General features: G+C 34.8%; 1 protein-coding gene across 6 annotated transcripts in view; it reads right to left on the bottom strand.

Moving 5' to 3' along the window:
• Window positions 1-23,014, bottom strand: part of INPP4B (inositol polyphosphate-4-phosphatase type II B) — an 840,917-nt gene that overhangs the window by 127,449 nt on the left and 690,454 nt on the right. For all 6 annotated transcript variants that reach the window (XM_023225976.3, XM_023225978.3, XM_023225977.3 and 3 more), the window contains 2 exons: window positions 19,029-19,206; window positions 5,856-6,059 (listed from right to left, as the gene is read on the bottom strand). In XM_023225976.3, the coding sequence (XP_023081744.1) occupies window positions 5,856-6,059; window positions 19,029-19,206 (382 nt within the window). The remainder of the gene's footprint in view (window positions 1-5,855; window positions 6,060-19,028; window positions 19,207-23,014) is intronic.

The raw sequence follows: 23,014 nt of genomic DNA, 5'->3' as shown, positions 1-23,014 counted from the left end.
CAGAGTTGATTAAGACACTAGGAAATATGCACTAGGGAGAGGGGGATATTTTGCAGATGGCTAGAATAGTTATCTTAGAGCTAATTAAGACACTGGGAAATAAGAACTGAGAAGGACATAACTGGGTACTCTTCACTGGAAGGGAGAAACAAAATCCTCAAAAGGACTCATGAATTATAGTGGGAGAAAAGCTACTGGACATAGGGCAGAATTATATTAAGTTGAAATATTCTGTTTCAAAATAAGAAGACAAATAAAAATAACCATCTGGAGATAAATTTCAAAGACATTAATTTATTCTATAAATGTGTATTGAGTACCTTTTGTGTTCACACGCTTCACTAACTGTGTAAATGCAACAGTGAATGAGACATTGTTTTTTTCCTATCAGAGCTTATAAAGTTCATGAACACATGGAGAAAACAGACATATAAACAACTGATTATAATCAGTGTTCACTAGGCTATGTGGTCATGTAATATAAGAATAATGCTTCATTACACAAAATGATTTGAAGTTGGATATATATACATATATACTAATATATATACACACATATATATGCATCTGTCTATCACTTACAAAATTTGGAAATAAATGGCCACATTTTAGTAGAGATAATACTCATTTAGGTTACCAAGTTATAAGGTGTTGCTTTGAACAAGTTTAATCATAGATTAATATCAAGTAGTCTATAAAAATTTGTTACTGCTAAAGAATGAGAATGATTTATCTCCTTATTAAGATCAGGACAATGGTTTTAAATCACATGTAGCCAATTAGATAACTGAACAAAATCTTTTGAATATTAATTTTCACAGATACCTCTGCATTATGCATGTTCTCAATGTTTTTCTGTAGAGGTAATGTTTTCTAAGATGGACAGAGTAGTTGGACAAGAGAAATTGAGAATATAGATCACTATAGATTTCCTGTGGAGATACCTGGCTAAATATGCTTTGACTTCAACAATTAACAATGCTTGCAACTGTCTATGCTCATTGCTACCAATTATGGCAGTATAAATAGCTCTTCAATACTCCTGTCAAGCTTGATGCTCTTATGCCTAGTGTTCCATTATTGGAATGCTAAGCATGCTGAGTTATTTATATCCAACCGCTCAAGGTCATCGCCAAGGTATGATTTTTCACTCAGGCAGAAATTTAAAAAATTGCAACCTCAGGAATAATGGGTTAAGCATTCACATTTGCTGTAGGCATCATTAGAGAATAGTATAGTACAAAATGAACTGTATAAAATTTGTAAGGAATATATCAGAAGATGGTTCATATAAATCTAATTCCCAAACACAATCTTTGGTAGTATTGAGTTACAGAATGGCCATAAATTTTTAGGTTATCTATGGAGTTTATTAATAGGATGTTTTACGTAAATATTACTATAAATTTGTGCTATTGTTTCTAAAGTCTATAAAATTATTGAAAAATTAATATGGATGGATCATCCATTGCGTTTATGTAACATAAACACATTTAACATAATAAGAAATAGCAAATGTTTGCCTAGCTTAAGAATGAAGACTAAAATTTTAAATTTGGTTTATATTTGTAACATGAAAGGAATTAATTGGATAATTTGGATGCTGAAATGCCACTTGATATAGAAATGTAGTTCAATTAAAAATGGGCTTTGTATATGTCTAAATACTAAGAATTGTTTTTCACTTTGCTAGAATGGATCAGAATATAAAGGATCAGAAGTTTCTTTTTTAACAATTGATTTGAATAGAAGTAGGCAGATTTAGCCCTTAACCTATAGTAACTTTGAAATTAAATCACAGTGTTCCACAGAATTTCAGAATTATTAGAAACCAGAAAAACGAGGTCAACTTAATAGTTTGGTTAAATGACATGCTTTCATATTTTGGACAAACTAATCTTGGAATCCCAGCTGCTGGAAGCATCTGTTGCAGAGATGTAGAGAAAGAAAAGTAATATGTCATCTTAACTGGCTAAAAGAGAATGCTATGTTAGTCTATTCCTTGGTACAGATTGTTATACAAAACCAAATATTCCTTTGGGGTTTAATTGTTTACTAAATTTTCAGGAAAATAAACCCTTGAAGCATTCCTTTATTTAATAAGTAAAATTCAGCAAATAATGGACTTTTTTGTAAACATTCATTTTAGTTTCAATCTTTACCATATTTACTATACAATTATTATCCAGATTCATATGCCATCAATTTTGTCAACAAAACAAGTTGAAAAGAGAAAGGACAGCCTCATAGTGATTTACAGTGAACAGGATTCTCTTCTTTGACTTCAAAAGAATGGTTCTTACCTGCATCAACAGGGTGGGATTTAAGAGTAATCTAATACCATTTATTTACTTGTCAAATACTTATTATAAGAAGCTAAATACAATTGTCCAAGTTGGGTAATTATTACAGTCACTATCAGAAATTAAGTAAAACAAACAAAAAATGCTTAATGGAGTTACTGTAACCTTATTTGCAAACGTAAGCCAATTTAAGTGATCAGGGAATATCTTCACATAATATCACAGAAACCCAACTAAATTAATTTAAAATACTGAATTACTTCCAGCGTTGACTAGACTTGTAATCAGCACTGAAACTTTTCTAACAACTAATTAAAAAGGGAGTACACAAAGTTATGTTTCTAATTCATTTAATGCCACAGTCTCTAGAGGCATTTTCAATTAGCTACATTTTCTTTAGTTTTACTCAATTTATCAAAGTTAGATGAAGCTTTGAGAATAATGTTAAATGGTTATGACTCTGGTGAAATATTGTTTCCATCTCTTTATAAGGGATTTCTATCCCTTAATGAAGGAATGTTCTCAGTAGACAGTGGATGCTAAGGAAAATCGATGAAAATGTTATACATCAATCAGACTCGGTTATTGTTTGCAAAAAGAGTAAAATTATAATAGAAGGAGAGAATTAGAAGTAACTTTTCTGAGTGGGAAAGATTTTTCTTGTAATTATGGTAAATTTAGACAAAGCTTTTATATGCTTTCCAGAAACAATGAGTTCTGAAGAAGGCTTAGAAATGACAGGAAGGGAGACGCAGAGAGTAATGCAACCCTTCATTATTATCCGACTCCTTTTGCCTTTTGAAGGACAGCAAGAGAAACTGAGATGTCACACCTTCATCAACTGGAGAAAAGAATCAGGAAGACGTTTTTCCTGGTGTGAAGACTAGCAAAATATTCCCAAAAGAATAATGAATGCTAAACAAACAACCATGCTAGCTGATACTCCAGCCTTGGCTGGCCCATCACAAAGCCTCCAATTTTTCACATGTTACTCATAAGCTCAAGTACTCATTTCGTCGGTGTCTATTTGAAACCTTCACCACTCACTTCCTCCAGTCCTCCCCGTCTTTTTCTCTTAGCACAGGATTCTACTTTACTGATAAAAGCAGCCATCCAGCCCCACCAACCCTCACATCTTCACATCCTTCCTGCAGTCTCAGGAGAAGGGCCTGTTCTTCCACCTGGGCCCTACCGTTGACTTTCTTCCTTTTCTTGTAAGGACCTTGCTCCATCAGTTATCACCTCTGTGCCTCTCACATAGCCTTTGGAATATAACATGCTCATATTTCACTCATTTTAAAACAAAACATGTAAATAACTAATAATAATCAGACACGAACACACATACTAACTACCGCTCTCTGTATGTCAGCTATTATGTCCCATCTAAAAGGCCACCCCTTCCTCTTTCTTGAATGTTTAACTTATACTCAGATTTAAATCTCCAGAGTTACTTCTGGAAACACCACTATGGCTACCACATTCTTGCTGTATCCCATGTACATCTCTAAGGCTGCACTGCGATTGCCATTTGTCTTTCTACAGCACTGAAATAGGCTGTGGAGTAACTGAGGGCCCAGGTTGTTCACCTGTGTCCCCAGCATGTGGCACAGTGAATAAGGCAGAACAGGTACTCAGTAACACTGGAGGGAATAGTTCTCTGTAAACCTCCTCAACTAATGATACAGTCCCCACTTTTCTTCCTTCTTTGCCCATCATAAGACAGTTCTGGACTTAAAATTTTGAGTTGAAGTCATATTAGCAGAAACTGTCTTCTATCATGTCTCCTTCTAAGCTTTGTTGCAAAATGTTGTAACCATTTGTTAAAATATTTTTATCTATCACTAGACTCTGAGCTTCAAGAAGTAAGGATCTAACATTACTTGCCTTCCCACTTGAAATACTTACTAAATAAAAGGTTTCAAAAATTATCTAAAGAAAAGGAAACAAGGAAGGAAGGAGAGGGACTATTTTCAACAGGAGGAGGGGGTCAAGGTGAGGAGGAGGGTTTGTAAAACATAGTGGGTTAAAATGAGGGGGAAAAATTCCAAAATTCTCACTTGATTTAATATAAAATGGCAATTATTTGTCAAAAGGTTAACACTGGATGTTTATTAAAATATATCTTCCTTTCTGTATACACTTGAACTCTTCAAAATTCACAGTCCATATTGTACGACATATCTAATTCCCCCACTTATCTCAAGGGATAGTATTAATCTTCATAACAAGATTATATACTTTATATTACTTAAGAAACATATAACAATAATACTAAAGTAATATAATACATTTGCCTTGGCCTTTCCAGGAAATGGAACATCATAACGTGGGTAAATCATTGATTTCATGACCACTCTAAGAGCTAACAGAACATGTGCTGTTATTTTCATTTTACAGTTGAGAAAATTGAACTTCAGAGAGGTTAAGAGGTGTGTACACTTGGAACTGTGAAAAAAAATTGAAGAAGGTGAAGGTAAAAGGGAGAAAGAAATATTTGCTCTTTGAAAACGCTTCATTGGGAGAAATGTAATTTTAATCAGCAACGACAAACACTTACTCAGCATTTACCTCTTGGAGTCCAGCTCTGCCCTTTTTGTGATAGAAACTTTACCAAAAGAAAAAGCAGGCATCACCTCACAGCCTTTCAGATAACATTTTTTTTTTTTTTTTTTGAGAGGCCTATGCCTTTTAAGTAATTTACTCCCCAAACATTCTTAAAGTCTAGAGTGGCAATAAGTAATTGTTAACTAAAAACTTAACATCTAATACAGCTAATACACTATTTTTTTGTTAAACATATGATACAGTAATAGATTTCCTTGTGTGTGTGTGTGTGTGTGTGTGTGTGTGTGTGTGTGTAATATGCATATACTTTGGAGAATTCTTGAATAATTTATATGTATCGATTCAGTAATAATACCCCGTTCCTCTGCCACGGTGAACCTTCATGTTTCTCCCGTCGTATTCGGCCCAACTAGAATTTCTCTCACCATATTTATTTCCTTTGTTTATTCATCTTTCCTAGCTAATTTTTCATATCCTTTTATGGGGCCATTCTTCTGTAGAGCAGCATCTTACATTACAGAATCTTGAGCGAGAGAAATTTGAGAGATATCTATGTCTACAGTCATTTAAATGTGAATACTTTTAAAAAGTACTTCCAGAACCAAAACACTGGATTGCAACAATGAAAATACTTGTTGCATCCAAGTAGTAGTAACATGGAGGATTTGTTAATCTTTTTCTAAAAAATAACTTTCATGTTTTATATAGCTTGGCAATAAATAAGGAAACATAGAGTCTTGTAACTGTGGCATCTTTGATGACAGATTCTCACTTATACATATAATTCATTGGCTAGCAAATAAATTTTATCAGGATTTCAACTTCCAAAAACAATTGCCCCAAGGAAAAATGTGACCTATTTATCCACAATCTGTGTTATAACTTTTTTCCATTTTTTAAAATGAAAAGCAGAGCTATCTGATCATTCCTACCTCATTTCTCATTGCTAAACATTGAGAGGCAAGTGATATACAAGAGACTTACCCACTCTTCCTCATCGTAGTCTGAATGATGTGGTATGGAGTCCTGCCGTCTCATCAGTGGGGGCTGCTCTTGGGGACTGCTCTCCTCTGCGCTGCTCTTAGGAGATGGGGGTTTCTTAAGAACGCCGCCTGGCCTTGCAGTGTAGAGTGCTAAAAGAGCACTCCTGACAAGTTGATCCTTGAAGGCATGTACAAAAAGCTCTGTCTGGAAAGAAATTGACAAGGATTAGAAACACCTTGGTAGGCATCTCAGCATAGAGCTGTGAAAAGGTCAATTGCAGATTTGTTGGCACTTAAGTGGTGTGTATGGTGGAAAAAGTACAGACACCAAAGAGAGAAAATGATTCATACCAATCAATGGAAAATAGTTTGGTTTTGGGATGCTGCCAAGGCCTTAAGTCCTCCTGTTTTAAAGTTAATGCTCAGGTTTTAAATGTACTATAAACACCATCTGTCTCCTCAACCTTCTCCGTTTTAGTTTCACAAATCCTGTCTTTGGAGATGAATTTCACTGGGGATAATCATTTGAACAACATATACCTGCGGCAGCTTTCAAGTCATTCCAAACACTCCTGAAAAGAAAATGTAATCAGGCTATGTATATCTTATTAAAACCACAATTACTTTTGCATCAGTCTAATGTATTTTAAACAGTTAAAGACTAAAGAAAGACATACATCCTTAAAGGAGGGGATTATTTTTTAGTATCATAAAAAGATCTCAACAATAGTAGAAATGGTATAGGCAGACTTCTTCATGAAAACATCGGGCTTGTATTCCTTATTACCACCTCCTAAATGCTCTTTTCCACTAAATTGTTTCAGTAATGCTTAATGTTAACGAGGTTACTGTGAAACTTGGCTTGTAAATTTTACAAGCTGGTGGCAAATACCTAGTAAGTACTGTAGCAATGAAGGTTTCCCAACAATAAAGAACTTTACAGCTGTACTTTGCAATTTCCTGATGAAAGGTTTAACAGTTGCACCCTGTAATAGACTGAAGGGTGCAGTAATGAGTACACTTAGCATGCACGTGGCCTAACAATCTGTTCAAAGAGTAGAGATGTAAGTCAAGCAATGGCCCATATTGTTAACATATTGATCCTCTGTAATCTCTTAGGAAGGGACCCTTTAACTAATAGCATTATATTGAATCATAATTGATATTGCCCCCGTTTAAGGAGACAGTCTTGATAATACTGGCTTCACCAGTAATATAACTCGACAGCATTATTTCTCGGTGCACTCTCAATATGCAGTCAACAGTTCCAAGCCTATCTAGTAGTCACTAAATTATCTCTAAATCTTCTTGTTTTGAGCATCAGCAACTAAAGAAAACCTGTTAAGTCCCATGCAAAACAAGTGTCCAATAAGACTTTGTTATATATGCATAGTTACTTATTTGCCATACATCATAAAATTCTAGATGTGAAAGGGATCTTAAAGTTGACCTCTTCATTAACCAAGATGAAAAAACTAACAAAGAACTGTGGTGATACATTTTAGGGAATACCGCGTATTGGTAGCACAAATAGAACAGGAATGAAGTTTTCTAACCAATCAGCAACTTTCTCCCTTATTCCACACTACTCACCACCTGCCATAAAACTAGATGTTTCTGTCCTTCTTCCTCTTCTTCCCTAACTCCTACTTTCCAAGTGTTTTGAACATCTACCAGTTCTCATAATTAAATGTGCCTATAATGCCTGTGTAACTACTTTACTGCTAAATTTTGTTGAATATTTTAAACACTCTGTTATTAGTCACATTAAAGCAACTTTGCAGGTGAGAAAACAAAACACGAAAAACATAATTTATAAGAATAAAAGATTGAAAAATATTTCAGAATAAATAAGAAAAACAAAATAAAAAGCAGTTTATACTGGATAGGCACAAAAAGAAGTGTTCACTGGTGTTCACAATGAAGTATTAAAATGAGAATGAAAGATACAAAAAAAAAACTGATGGAAAAATTGGCTAGACAGTACTCAAACAAGTCAGTGTAGTCATAGCAAAATGAGGAAACATGTTATTTACATAATTTTTATATAGCATGGATGTGCTTATCAGTGTGACTTTAAATATTAAAAATGTGAATTTACTCCCATTCAGCTTAACTAAACAATTTCTCTGTTGTTGGTTTCAATAAATTCTTTTGATTTATTTTTAGAGCCAAACAACTTGCCTTCTTTGAATTCCTGCTACTATATTTCAAGTCTCCACAATACTCATATAATTGCCATGTAGCTAAATATTCATTCACACTCAATGAAATCTTCTCTAGCACTTGTAATCACCATGATTTTCTTTCCATCACATGCACATGCAGAGATTCCACTTCATTTATTCAAATCTCATTTGAGTTGATTTACCACCAAAGGCCAGGGAGATCATGCAGGAGGGTCTTGCAGTTTTAAAACCCAGAATTTTTTTTGGATAACTGAATACAAGGCTTACAATCTTAAACATAATAATAGCTAATCTTTCACTTGGTGTCTGTACTGACAAAATTTATCTGACTTCTTGGAAACTCTCTGTATCACCGGTATTCTGTGTATAGAATCACATTTTTTAGAAAATACCCAAATGTCCCATTGTTATATCCATGTAACCCGAAAAAAATTTTAATTTTTTTGACCAGCACTACTTAGTGATGTAGACCATTGTAGACCACTGATGTTTTGCAGTCAAAGAAATCAGCTTGAAAAGATTAATGTAGTCATGAAATCCCAACACAGCTGTATACAGTAGTCCCTCTTTGTCTGTGGTTTTGCTTTCTCATGGTTTAGTTACCTGTGGTCAACCTTGGTCTGAAAATATTAAGTGAAAAAAAAAAAAAAAAAAAAGAGAAAAGAAGAAAGAAAAAATTAAATAGAAAATTCCAGAAATAAATAATTCATAAATTTTAAGTTGTGCAGCTGTTCTGAGTTGAGTGATGAAATTTTGTGCTGTCCTGCTTCAGATTGCCTGGGATATAAATTGCCCAGTGTATCCACTACTAAACTGCTAAAAATTACTTCTCCTGGGGATGAGTGAAGAGAATTTCTAGTTTCCTGAATATTTCCTGAATATATTACTAGCCCGTTAGTCACTTAGGTGCCATCTGGGTCACCAGATCAACTGTCACATTATTGTAGTGCTTGTGTTCAAGTAGCCTTGACGTAGAAGACTGACACTACATCATTTCCCCCACTTTATCTCATCACGTAGACATTGTACCATCTAACGTCATCACAAGAAGACATGTGAGTACAGTACAAGAAGATATTTTCAGAGAAACCACATTTACATAACTTTCATTATAGTATATTGTTATAATTGTTTTGATTATTAGTTCATGTTAGTCTTTTACTGTGCCTAATTTTAAATTAAACTTTATCATAGCTATGTGCATGTAGGAAAAAACAGTATAAACAGGGCTTGGTATTATCAGGATTTCAGGCATCCACTGAGCATCCACTTGGAACATATCCCCGTGGATAAGGGGGAACTATTATATTGCTGTTCTTGCAACTGGGACAATACTAGAAAAGCTGAAGTCATGGAAAGGATGTGACCATATCACCGAGTTGCCTATTGACTTCTGAAAAACCTTTTTCTTTTCTCATGTAGATTTAACTACATTAAATGAAAAAAGAAATACTATCTAAATGTTATCATAAGAGTAGGCCAAACAATTTATTTAAAATATCAGCTTAATAATATTGTGTAAAAAGAATAAACTCTGAATGTAAGGCAGATCCATTTTATTTTTTCATATCAGAAAATGAAAGAGAAATGTTACCTTAAAAAATGAAATGTTTTCTAGCCTTCTGACATTTTTCCAATTCATATCCCCATACAACTATTCTTCAAAGCAACACACAGAATTATCTGCAAGTATAGAACTACTAAAAATTACTTCTCCTGGGGATGAGTGAAGAGAATTTCTAGTTTCCTGAATATTAATGGCAGAGAAATAGTTAGGACATGTTCATTTAAAACCACTCTTTTTCACTAGAGAGCTCAACAAATTAAGTAAAGTTCTATTCTACTTAGAAATCTCCTTATTTTTGCTGAAAAAAATTTAACGCAATGCCTCATTCCATCCATAATACAGAAGCAGCCAATGGCATATGCAAGTGATTATTTTAGTAATCATCTATGCAGCAAGAAAGAATCCTATTTATTTTGATATTTGATATTTTGAAATTACTTGATATAGGAATAGTGCTATACTGTATCATTAGTGCACTGATGTATATTCAACATTCCCTAAAGGAAAGCTAGACTAAAAGCTAGGAGGATACTTAACATCTGGGCAGCTCATATATATATTATCAGTTTGCCCTTGGAAAAATCACATAACTATGTTTCCTAGTTTGCACAAAATTACAGTGTCTACCTATGAAACTCTTATGAGAGTTCCTTGCACACCCTCAAGTGCACTCTTTGATGGTCTTCTTTTTATTTATCATTGTATTTTATTTTTATTTTTAATTTTTATTGTAGAGACAGGGTCTCACTATGTTGCCCAGGCAGGTCTCAAACTCCTGGCCTTAAGTGATCTTCCTGTCTCACCTTCCCAAACTGCTAGGATTAAAAATGTGAGCTACCGTGCCTATCCTAATGCTTCTCTTTCTTGATTGACCTTTTCAACTTCTTTTCTTGACTCATCATTCTCTGTTCACTCAAAATGTGGTAAGTCAGCCCACAAGGGACCTTAAATCACTTTCTCAAAAGCACTTTTTTCATTGGTGAGGTAATCCATTTTACCATAGCTTCACCTGTCATCCTTACGCCAAGGTCTAATAAATCCATCTCTATTCACCTCCTGAACCAGCTCTATCAACTGTTTCCACTGAAAAGCCCTTAAAGTCCAGAAATGCCAGGCTGAACTCAAGATTATGTTGTTGTTCTTTCAATTTCAGTAATTTTGTTCTTTCAAGATTTTCCATTTCAGCAGTATCATTAGTATTCAACAACTCAGAGTCCAAACCTCTGAATTATCCTCACTAATGCCTATTTTCTGGATTAGTCAGCAATTTATTCTACTTATACCTTTACAATAATTTCAAAACTCAATCCTTACTTTACATTTCCACAGCTAGTCCCAGTTAAGATCCTTTCTACATTCCATAGGGATACTTTCCACAGTCTCTTTATTGGTTGGTTCACTTTAACTTGTCTTTCCTTTATGATGTTATCAAAGGCCACCAATGTTAAAATATACACTCCTGAGTTCCAACCTTGAACTACAATACAAATACAAATATAAATGAGAATTTGTATTTTTAGCAAAGTCCCCCAGAAGCATTACTTTTATTTTGTGATGCCCAGTAATATTCAATAGTTCAAATCCAGTATCTTAACTCAGCCTCTGTATTGTTATAAGGATAACCTTCACAAAACATGTATCTAATCCTTCCTCATTCAACAGCCTTCTCAGTGCCAACAGAATAACATTTCTCTCGAATCAATAACTAGGTGTTAGATGACCAAATTATATGGTGTTTTTTAAGCTACGAAACATTGCTGAAACATTCACATTTCCAAAGTGTGCAAATAATTGTGTACATAGCAGTGATGCATGAAAGTTGCAGGTCCATATCCTCCTCTAATCTTTTTATCCTCAGCCTTTTAGATTTTAGCTGCTCTGGTAGGTGGCTAAGGGCATCTCATGATAGTCTGAATTTGCATTTTTCTAATGGTAAATGATGCTAGGCAACGTTGCATGTGTTTATTTACCATTCATAAGTCTTCTTTGGTGAAGTATATTTTTAATTATTTTGCCCATTTTTAATTGAGCTGTCTGTTATATTATTAAGTTCTAAGAATGCTTTATATATTCTGATACAAATCCCTTAACATATGCATATTTTATAAATATTTTCTCCCAATCTGTGACTTCTTATAGAAGTTTGCCTGCTTTTATTCTTTTACATTGTACATTAAGGTTTAAGATCTATTTTGAGTTAAATTTTATATACGTATGAGGTAAAGTTAATTGCTCTTTTTTTTTTTTTTTTTTTTTTTGCACATGGATATCCAATTGGTTTTGCAAAATATGTTGAAAAGATACTGTTTACCTCTGGCTAGCCATATGCAGAAAATTGAAACTGGGCACCTTCCTTACACCTTTTACAAAAACTAACTCAAGATAGATTAAAGATTTAAATGTAAAAACCAAAACTATAAAAACCCTAAAAGAAAGTCTAGGCAATACCATTCAGGACATAGGCATGGGCAAATATTTTATGATGAAATCACCAAAAGCAACTGCAACAAAAGCAGAAACTAACAAATGGGATCTAATTATGCTGAAGAGCTTCTGCACAACAAAAGAAACTGTCAATAGAGTAAACAGATCACCTACAGAGTGGGGAAAAAATTTGCAATCTATTCATCTGACAAAGGCTTAATATCCAGAATCTACAATGAACTTTTATAAACAAACAACCACATTAAAAGTGGGCAAAGTACATGAACAGACTCTTCTCAAAAGAGACATTTATGTGGCCAATAAACATACATTAAAAAAAGCTCAACATCACTGATCATTAGAGAAACACAAGTCAAAACCACAATGAGATACTGTCTTATGCCAATCAGAATGGCGATTATTAAAAAGTCGAGAAACAACAGATGCAGGTAAGGCTGTGGAGAAATAGGAACACTTTTATACTGTTGGTGGGAATGTAAATTAGTTCAACCATCGTGGAAGACAGTAGTGTGGCAATTACTCAAAGACCTGAAACCAGAAATACCATCTGATCCAGCAATCCAATTACTTGGTATCTAGCCAAAGGAATATAAATCATTTTATAATAAAGATACATGCACGTGTATGTTCATTGCACAACTATTCACAATAGCAAAGACATGGAATCAACCCAAATGCCCATCAATGATAGACTGGATAAAGAAAATGTAGTACATATACACCATGGAATACTATACAGTTATCAAAAGGAACAAAATCATGTCCTTTACAGGGACAAGGACGGAGCTGGAAGCCATTATCCTCAGCAAACACACATAGGAACAGAAAACCAAATGCTACATGTTCTCAGTTATAAATGGGAGTTGAACAATGAGAACACATGGACACAGGGAGGGGAACAACACACACTGGGGCCTTTGGGAGGATGGTATGGTAGGGAGGGAGAGCATCAGGATAAATAGCTAATGCATGCAGTGGTTCATACCTAGGTGATGGGTTGGTCTTTGCTACACTAGTATGTTACAAAGGACATAATACATTGGTATTATTTTTGTTTGGAAGAGTAAATATGTTTGAGAAACATGTTTGAATTAAATAAAAAATCTATTCACGTATTTACCATTTCTGGCATTGCCTATTCTTTTGTGTACATTCAAATTTCTCCTGGTATCATTTCCTTATTCTTGAAGACTTTCCTTTATGATTTGTTATAGTAGAAATCTGTTACAAAATTTCTCAGCTTTTGTTTGCCTGAAATGGTCTTCATTTCACCTTTATTTCTGAGAGTAAGCAGGATTTTTTTTTTTTTTTTCCAGTAGCTTGAGGATGTGACTTTATTTTCTTCTGGCTTGTATAAAGCCTAATAAGAAGTCTGCTATCATTCTTGTTGGTGAATGTCAGCGAAACATGTGCCCTTTTTTCTTTTATTTCTTGGTTGTTTTCACAATGTTCTATCACTGTTTTTCAGTAACTTGATTATGATGTACCTGAGTTTATTTTTCTATATTTATTCTGTGTGGAGTATGTTGAGCTTCTTGGGTCTATAGTTTCATTAAATGTTGAAAAAATTTGACCGTGTTTTCCGCCAATATCTTTATACTTCCCTCTCCCCCTTTTTTTGTCATTTCTGTTTATATGCCTTGATTTTTCTTCTGGTCATGGATCATATTTTCCTGCTTCATTGCATGCTTAGTATGTGCTTATTGGATGGCAGGCATTTTGACTTTACATTCTTGGTTGTCAGATTGTATTGCATTCCTTTAAATAATGTTGGATTTTCTATGGCAAAGTAAAATTACTCAGAATCAGTGGAATCCTTTCAAGCCTTATTTTCAAACCTTTTTGTGGTAGACTAAGAGCAGCCTCTAATCTAAGACTAATTTAGTCCCACTACTAGGGCCATATACTTCTGAGGACTTTAGTCAATTCCCGGCATATTAAAAGGTCTTATCACTTCACTGGTGGAAAGATAAACTATTACCGGGCCTGTGTGACCACGAGGAATTGCTTTATAAGCTTATTCCTAATATTTATTTCTGTGGACATGGGTAGTTTATTCTCATGCATGCATAGATTGGTACTCATAAAGAGTTAAAGGGACTCATTTACAGATCTCCAGGGTTCCTTCTGTGTGAAGCTCCTTATTCTCTGGTACTCTGCTTTGTGAATTCTGGCAATCTTGGCCTCCCAAACTCTAATCTCTGTATCTTCACCTTGAGAAGAGAGTGTTTAGGTTCCTTTTTGCTACAGCCTAGAAACTGCCCGAGGAAGAAATCTAGATAGCTATAAGAATCACATAATTTGTTACCTATTTTCCAGTGCTTAAAAACCATTATGTCTACATTTTGTCCACTTTCTTGTTGTTTAAGGTGGGAGGGTCCATGTTACTCCGTCATAAACAGCAGAAGTTCTGATTCCATAAATTTTATATGTAGTCTCATTGTCAATATTATCTTATATTCTTATCTTTGTTTTTCTTATCGTACAATTTTCTAATAACAAATTTTGTTTATTGCACACTATCACTTATTTCACCAATTAAATAATTACCATTTAAAGGCAATTATGAAAAACAGAAACATAAGTTCTATCCTGAAATTTCATTTTTACCTAAACTATTTATTCTCAAGTTTTCTTAGACTCCGAATACATACATTCACCAACCTTAAAAAAACAAACAAAATTTCTACTCATTAAGTTCTTTCCCACAGTTTGGGACTGGGATAGACCTAGGAGTGGTTACAGTGAATAAACAATAAAAAAGTTATTCTCAGTCTTAAATAATCAACATAACGTTCTTCTCTCTATTACGTGTATCTTCAACTTCTTAGCACACTAGCTGCCTGGCATTGCTGTTACAGAAAACAACATTTCTTGAAAAAATCCTGATTGCATATGTTTCAGAATACAATAGTTTTTATTTTTCTTTGAATATAATAGAATGTTTTGGTATAATATATTGAGGTTGAAAGAATAGTAGGCATTATAAGCTATGAGAATTTCTCAAATATGCTGTGAGTATAGCCTCTAACATTTGCAATAAAGGCCATTATTTAACTATTTAACAAATGCAATATTGCAAAACACCCATTCTTTTAAATTCTTAGGTTGTAAAAATTAAGAGCCATATCTATGTAGTATTTGTCATATAGCATCAAGTACAATACCACACATAATTAAGTGCTCAATAGTGCTTTTTGATGAGCAGGATAATAATGACTTTCTAAAAAAGGTCTATCAATCTCAATGGAATAGAGAAAGTGATGGGTGTTTGAACGCTAATATGACACAGATTTCTGAGCTATGAGAGACACCTAAACACTGTCCACCTTCAGGCTTTTAAAAATATTATTTATTTTAGTTTGAATTTATTTTATCTCTTCTTTGTTTTTCCTTCATAGAATTGCATACTTTGAGAAAAAAGGAAAGGCATGTTTATCTCACTCTATTATTAACCTTTCATACTGTGTGTTAAAATTTTCATCTATCTTTTGCCTTTTTTTGTTGGAATTATTCAGATAAACTCAGTTTGCCTTTTGTTAGATTCTTACACCATAAGATTATACTATTTCTTTAATATTTTCATGAACTATGCAATATGCAATAACCAAACCCAGTTATCCATAAGAAAGCATACCGAGAATGTTAAAATTATAATACAATTTAACTGAGTTTGTGCATATTAGAACATGAAACATTAAATGTATTCATTTTTGTGAAATTTTAGTAGTACTCCTTCCCTGACCCCACATTTGTTTCCTTAGTCCTATGTACAAGGATCCATATAGCAATCTGAAAACACAGCATACTGGTCAAGCTCACAGAATCTTGAGCCAAAAACACAAGGTGTGTGATTGTGAGTAAATTTAATACTTCTCTGCCTCAGTTTCCTCAACTGTGTAAAATAAGGCTACTCACAACACTTACTTCATAGAATTAGGAAGACTAAATGTCAAAATAATATTATCCACCGCATGGAACTCTGAAAATTGAAGAGCTTATAAGACTATCTCAGAGTTATTAAGCCACCGATAAATGCTAGCTATTACTGTCACTTCATCATCATAACCACTACTATCAAGAGTCTTGGAGTTCCTGGGAAGAACAGGCCTGTGTTTTATTCCATTTTTCTACCTTTTGTGTTGAGCACAGTGACTAGAAAAGACTATGAATTCAGGAATTATTTTTAGTTTATAAATTGTGTGTGTTTGTCTCTACCAACAGTGTTTAGATGGATGGAATTTTGGCTGGGGAGCCCTATCCATGTACCTTGGTTCTCAGTAGCAGTAGAGATGATATAAATTACCTTTGGATCTACATATATTGCCTACTCAAAGACTCCTGGAATATGACCTCTCAGCAAGTTGAATTTTTCTGTTGCCACTTGCTTTTCCCCCAGACTATGAGTATATGTTTAATTGATAATGATTTAATGGCTATTGTCTTCAGATGCAATGGCTTACCTATGAGGAGAGACGCCATCTCATTACAAAATAGAATACCTCCTTCTTCACTGCCCTGGGCTGCCCTTAGCCTTCCCCAGGTGCCCCAAGTCTACAACAGTAAACTCTTCCATGTTCAGGTGCTCAAAGGCTATGAAACCTTTACATTTCCCTGATAAGCATGAATATAGATAACTCCTTACTGTCTTGAATATGCTATATGGATAAGTCCCCAAGAAAACAACTCTAGGTACCTATTTTCCAAACATACCAGTTCAGAATCAGTAAAGGAAACCAGGAACTATCCATGAAGTAAACAGTTTTATTTTATAACCCATAGTATACAACAAGCCCAAAACTTAAAACAGAACTTTTAAAGCTTACCTCCTGCTGATATTAAATTATATTTAAATTTAGAATACCACTAAAACAATCTCTCTTTCATACCTGAATTCATGGATCATACTTTGTTTTAAACCATGAGCTACTAAGAGTTTTCATAGACTATACAAAACTGTTAACTTAGATAATTCTCTGAAATTCCAGGCATGAATTCTTAAAAGAATGCATGGCTTGCAAACTTAACTTAAAAAAAGATCCTCCTAGTTTTAAGGACTGAGAGATTTATTAGTCAACTAAACTTGTCTACTCAGTAGAAAAGAGAAAACATGGGGAAAAAGTTGGAGCAATGCTGGATTCAAGGAGAAGAGAATACCCAACCTAACCTCTCCCACCACCAAAATCACTGCAGCAAGTTGTAAATGATGTATGAAATGACAAATCCCTGCCCAGTGCACAAGAAGAATATAAATACTGCTCTGTAATCACTGCAGTGGTGTGCTACTCGCTAAAATTTTCAGCTTTGGTGAACCCAGGAAAACCTCACCTCATCTGTAAATCCAAAAAAGAAATGAACCAAAATGAGATTATATTATTTTACTGTATGCAACAACCTCCTCTTTTTTCTCTTTCCCTAGCCATAAAAAACATACTTATTGAATATCTAGAATACTTAGGTGTTACTAAGGCATTTGTCTAAGAAAAATTTAAAAAAAAAAACTTTTAAATAAGGAAATGTCAAAATCCATATATTAGATGGAGGACACTAGAAAGAACTTCCATTCTGGAGTCATCCAGACCCAGGTTTGAACCCGAGTTTTGTTTGAATCCTGTATTTGACTCTAGCTGCATGACTTTTCACATTTTTAAAATTTCTCTGAGCTTTAGCATATTTCTGTGTTCAATGAAAATAATACGTTCTCCATAATTCTGATGATTAAATAAAATGACTTAAAGTGTGAAGCCCATTGCCCTATTTGACACAAAGTAAGTACTTGCAAAATTTGGGTCAATATTTTCCTCCCTTTTCATGATGGAGGCATGTGTTCTGGCATGGAAGGAACGCTGCATTTTGAACTGGAAGTTCTGAGTTTGGTTTTTCACTTTTTAATTTATTAGACAATTCATTCGAACTTTCTGAATAGATATTAACTATTTTTTTTCATGAAAATAGGTATGTTTTCTCCTATGAGAATAACATATAAAAATGTATAAACTGAAATGTTAAATAAGTATATTATTATAAATTAACATCCCTGAATAAAAAGTATGGACATACATAAGATCCAGGTTTCTATGAATTTGTTCTTCAGAGAGGTGAAAAACTATACTTTTGTCTTATTCTACAATTATGAGAATTTTCTTTGGTCAGTTTCTTCAAGGGCATATTTACTAGAAGTGTCTCATAAAAAAAATTACATGATCTCCTTAAAATGCAGAGGTGAAGGATGCACACATTGGAAGTGGACTCCAGGACACTGATTGTACATTGAAAATCAACTGTCACTTGTCTTTTTCTATCTGAGCTTTCTATCACACAACTAGCTGCCCTCATTAGCTCTGGAAGTTGATATTGAGTGTCTACCCCATGCCAGACTAGCTCTCCTTTCTGCAGATAAAGGAACAAGTCGCCTTTGGAAAAACTAAGGCTTAGATTCTACTGCTTTTCAAATAACTAACACATTTGGAAATTTTTAGAATCTCTCCTCAGTAAATAATGTTGTAGAGAGCAAACCGAGGCAGAGGAAGGACCCCATACAGACTGATGTAAATCCACATCAAAGTTCTGCCTTCAAATGAAGTGTCATTCCTATTCAAATGTAAAGCTTTATATGCATAAAAAGTAGGTGATCACCAGAGGAAAATAAAGTAATTTTCAAAATCTCATTTAATTCACTTAATAAGACCATAAACCAAAGAAAATGAAAAATGCCAAGGAAAAGAGAAGATATATACTAACCAATAACAGGTTTCATTTCCTACTAGGAAAAAAAAAAAAGAGTGCTCAGTAAGATTTGAACAGAGAAGGAGGTCAATTCATTTTGATCCTGTGGCAATACTTTGAAGCTTACTTTTTAACCTACTCTATTTTACATTTCCAGATGCTATGAAAGGCAATGTATGCAGAAAGCCAGACCGATGGGGATTTGAGTATTTCATTTTCCCAACTATAGCGATGATTTGGATCTTACTTTTTCTGAAAGCATCTTTAAAGAATCCTTCAGGCTCTCTGGAGAATGCTGGCTTGCAGAATTAAGCAGTAGGTCTGCATGGGTTGCTACAAGAGGTTGTAGTTGATTGATGTTGCTGAGCACTTCTTTTGCTTTGGCTGTGTTTTCAGGTGAATAGTAAATAAACTGGTATCCGGTACTGCAACAACAAAGATAAAAATAAGTTACACAAACAGCATAACGGATGTTCAGCCCTTAATACCAGATGGCAAATGATAAACAGAACTCCAAGTATCACTCTTTCCTACTGATCAGATAAGAACTGTCCTAAGAGATTTTTAATAACGCACTAACAATTTTTATGTAAGGTGACAAAAATACTTTTTTTTTTTGAGACGGAGTCTCGGAGTCTCGCTCTGTCGCCCGAGCTGGAGTGCAGTGGCTGGATCTCAGCTCACTACAAGCTCCGCCTCCCGGGTTTACGCCACTCTCCTGCCTCAGCCTCCCGAGTAGCTGGGACTACAGGCGCCCGCCACCTCGCCCGGCTAGTTTTTTGTATTTTTTTTAGTAGAGACGGGGTTTCACTGTGTTAGCCAGGATGGTCTCGATCTCCTGACCTCATGATCCGCCCGTCTCGGCCTCCCAAAGTGCTGGGATTACAGGCTTGAGCCACCGCACCCGGCCAAAAATACTTTTTAAAACTAGGTAATCTTGTCTTTGCTAAAACACTGGGAAGATTAATACTAATATTTGACACGATTACTAATACTAATACTTGACATGACACATATGTAATCATGTCAAGTAACAGTATTCAAAACAAATTAGTATTACTACTAATTTCTAATGAACTTGAGGCCACATAAGCCAGTGGGAAAAGCAAGCTTTTATATTCAGGCCGATCTCAACTTAAATCCTCGCTTGTCACTAACTAGCTGGGTGACCTTAGGCAGCTTTCTTCCTCATCAGGAAACTGGTAATCATCATTCAAACGATTCTATGAGGTGTGTAACATTAGAAGTCATTCATATAAAGTGCCTAAAATTGTGCTTGGCACAGAGATAGCATTCAGTAACTACTTCCCCCCCATGTTACTAGGTGAGGGGTGTGGAGGAAGTAAATTTTAATAGCTGAGAAATGAGGAGAAAATTAATGAATGTCAAGTGGGCACATGGACAAATATATTGGATAGAAAAAGGACATTAATAGCAGAATGCTATTTCATGGTGTTATTTTATCATGATACTTTTTCTTCTTATGGTTTTCCATTTAACATACAAAGAAATCTAAAATTGATTATTAACTAAATAATTTTAGACTTTTTTTTTTTTAAGAGACAGGATCTCACTCTGTCACCCAGGCTGTAGTACAGTGGTGCAATCAGAGCCTACTGCATCATCTAACTCTCAGTCTCCAGTGATCCTCCCACCTCAGCCTCTTGAGTATCTGGGACTACAGGTACAAGCCACCACACCTGACCAAATTTAAAAAAAAAAATTCATAGAGACCGGTCTTACTATGTTTGCACAGACTGGTCTTGAATGCCTAGCCTCTAGCAATCCTCCTCTCTTGGCCTCCCAAAGTGCTGGGATTACAGGCTTGAGAATTATTGACTTTTATAATCATCTTCTAGTAACTAATCAAGCACGTTATGGGAGTAGGGATATTTAGAGTGAAGGAATCTTTGATCCATTTCATTAGGAAAAGGCATTCCAGCAGGAAAGCTGCAAAACAGTTGCTAGAAGCAAAGAAGAGGGAAGTAATGACTCGTGCATTCACAAGATTGGCGTAAACTTGCTTACATCCCATTATACCCAAATGTCAGGACATTTTTTCAAAACATTTTGCAGTCAATGTTGAGTATTTACTGAATATGTCTACTACATTTTTACCAGCTCAATTATTTAAATTCCATAATTTTATTTCCCACCTTGAAACCTCAGACACCACTAAGAAAAACTGACATCTAGGAAGCATTCTCTGTTCTATTTCTCTCACACTAGTGATTTTTCAGGGGAAAATTACCAGAATCTTTAAGGAAACAGTTTTTTTTTTTTTTTTTTTTTTTTTTTTTTGCAAACACATAATGAATATTCCTCCTATTTATTTACTTATTTAGTAAAAGATTAAAAGAAATGCTCTCTGAGGCTTGGGCTACTCAGAAGATTGAATAATAAGTCAATGAAGGTATCAGGTTTATGAAGGCTAAAGAAACGCACTGCTAGTTTATGACCCTTACAGATATTTGCTCTCAATTTTTTACTTGTAGACTTTTAAATGTCAGAAGTGAGGGCTTCAAATAAAACATACCTTAATTTGCTATTATGTATATCTTAATGCAAGTTAAAGTAAATGAAAAATAACAACTGTGAGGAGGGAAAAGGAAACACCAGTCCTTGCCAATTCTTTGTGTCTCTTTCTGACTTCTTGAGTGGTTAAGACAGATCTCATGCAGCAGTGTACTAAGGACTTTAGAAAAGAAATCATGAACTCAAGTTGGATATAAAGTTTAATCCATAATAGATCAAACAGCTCCACATTATTTTTACAAAGAAAATGATTCTCTAAAGATACAGATATGTCACCAGAATTTAAACAACGTTTGATACCCAGCAGCTCCGAGAGCAGAAAGCAGGACCTACTTACAGACCCACTACAGAGCCATGTGGAAAGCAGGACCTACTTACAGACCCACTACAGAGCCATGTGGTCGCTGCTATGTGATCCCTCTTTGCAGGTCTGCTATTCTGTCATCAGAGGTTGCTCCCTGTGTCCTCTTACGGCTATTTACAGACTCCCCATGGCTTAGCCTTTGGAAAGCTAGAATGCTCATGGCCTTGTGGGGTCTTCCATCTCTCTCTTCACATGACTGCTTTCTGAATGTGTCTTCTCTGGTCTCTCATACACTCACTTCTATCCATTCTATTTTACTCCTATCAGTATTGCCTTCCTTCTTTACTATTATTCTTTCCCAGAAGTTCACTGTTACTGTTTTCCTGAATATTACTACTTTCATTATCAAATTCCCTGACAGTCTCTACTCCATTCTTCTCTAATTCACACATTTCTAATATTTATTCTGCACATGTTCTTTACTTATGCCCTAGTTGAACAGTGCTCAAATTTTAGCAGTCACAATGAGATTCCCTTGGGGATGAGGACAGGCCTCAATGTTTCCTGAAAAAATGCAGATTCCTTGGCAACATCAAGAGATTCTGCTTTAGTAGGGTGTAGCATTTGTGACAAGCACCTCCGGAGATACAGATGTAGGGATGGAGCATCTTTAGAGATACCCTGTCACTTTTTTGACTGAGGTCCCCTGTAAACCCTTGATCATGCTACACAAGGACTCTGATAAAAGTTCCCTCTTAAGGTATTCAAATTTTCTTAGCACCTTTTACAAGGCTACTTTTACACCCCATCTTATTCACACAAGTTGCTTTGGTTCCCTCCTCATTACCAGTGTTTGCTCTCCTAACCTTTTTCATCATCATTTCATCTTTTCCCTCCCAATATATTCCTTTTCCTCTCCCCAATACATTCTCCAACCACCACGATGGGACATAATCCTAACTTCTGCCTCTTTCTCCTAATTCAGCCTTCTTTGGAGCAGAGTTATGTAGCAGGCATCGGTTGAAGTCTTTTTAACGATGAGCACCTCACCTAGTGAGGCTGAAAGATTCATTTTCCATAATAAAAGCCAATGCTGGTGTCCAGGATGAAAGGATGAAATAGTATGGTATGGAAAAAAAAATCACCACTCACAAAATAATTTTAAGTATACATAAATTTTATCTACCTATTCAGTGCCTTACTCTTTAAACATGTCATATATTTTAACAGTTATAGTTTCTTAAATGGGAAGTAATAAGTATAATTTAATTATCTAGATAAAAAGAATATAGCTAAACTCTATTTTATAGTAGTACGAAATTTAAACTGGATCCAAACACTTGAGTCAACAATCAATCAGATGACTCTGGAAGAAAGACAAAATATTTACTTGG

Source organism: Piliocolobus tephrosceles, chromosome 3 (assembly GCF_002776525.5).
Source record: "Piliocolobus tephrosceles isolate RC106 chromosome 3, ASM277652v3, whole genome shotgun sequence".
In the NCBI taxonomy this organism is placed as follows: Eukaryota; Metazoa; Chordata; class Mammalia; order Primates; family Cercopithecidae; genus Piliocolobus; species Piliocolobus tephrosceles.
This window is presented reverse-complemented; position numbering and strand designations above follow the sequence as displayed.